Source organism: Myotis brandtii, unplaced genomic scaffold (assembly GCF_000412655.1).
Source record: "Myotis brandtii unplaced genomic scaffold, ASM41265v1 scaffold731, whole genome shotgun sequence".
Lineage (NCBI taxonomy): Eukaryota > Metazoa > Chordata > Mammalia > Chiroptera > Vespertilionidae > Myotis > Myotis brandtii.
Genome location: NW_005370895.1, coordinates 1,346,061 through 1,346,832, shown reverse-complemented (window position 1 = coordinate 1,346,832; position 772 = coordinate 1,346,061). Strand labels below are relative to the sequence as shown.

The 772-nt window shown below is 61.8% G+C and overlaps 1 protein-coding gene across 1 annotated transcript in view; it reads right to left on the bottom strand.

Moving 5' to 3' along the window:
* Positions 1–189, bottom strand: part of TOPAZ1 (testis and ovary specific PAZ domain containing 1) — a 43,851-nt gene extending 43,662 nt beyond the window's left edge. The window contains 1 exon segment of the mRNA XM_005882673.2: positions 122–189. Coding sequence (XP_005882735.1) covers positions 122–189 — 68 coding nt within the window.
* Positions 190–772: the final 583 nt, after the last annotated feature.

Here is a 772-nt window from a genome sequence, read left to right as displayed (position 1 = left end):
GGGCGGGCGCGTGAGGCAGCAACGTGCGGCAGAGCAGCAGCGCCCTGTCAGGCTTCTCTCGAAGTTTCCGCGGCACCTTCCTCTAGGCCGCAACCTTTCGGAACCATTCCGAGCTCCTCACATAGAGCGCTGTCCGCCCGGGGCTTCCAACTCCACCTCAGGTCTCAGGGGTCCCTTTCCATCTGCCATCCCGGATGTGCTCACTCGGATGTCCGGTGGGCACCTCAAACTCTGGACGTGCAAAACGGGCGTCTTTCCTCACAGCAGCGCGCCACCACCCACCCAGCTGCCGACGCCCGAAGCCTGGGAGCCGGGGACACCCTTCTGGCCACGTCACCCCACATGCACGTGAGCTCTGCCTGACCCTACTCTCTGTGTGTTTGTCAGCCATCTTCCCCTTTGCCGTGGCGCCGGCTCTCGGCTGCCGGGCTGCATCGGCCCCCCAAGTTGTATTGGGGCCTCCGTCCTTGTGTAATGTCAGGCAAGCGTCCACCTTCCCCCCCACCCCCAAAAGAAAGGAGGTCCTGGCACTGCCCAGCCTGACCCTCAAGAACCTCCTTTGCCCCAAACGCTGAAACTGACACAAAGTCCGAACTCTTTGGCGTGGTATTTGCAGCTCTTTGTGGGGTGGTACCTGAGGGTTTAATGTTGTCTTACTGCCGTTTTAGGGGAAAAGGTGGGCCTCGGTGGAAAACCGTGCGCAGGAGCCACCCTTTTGCACGACCTGGGTCTGAGTCTGTGGGCCCTGTTTGCACGGGGCAGCCATGCGGTC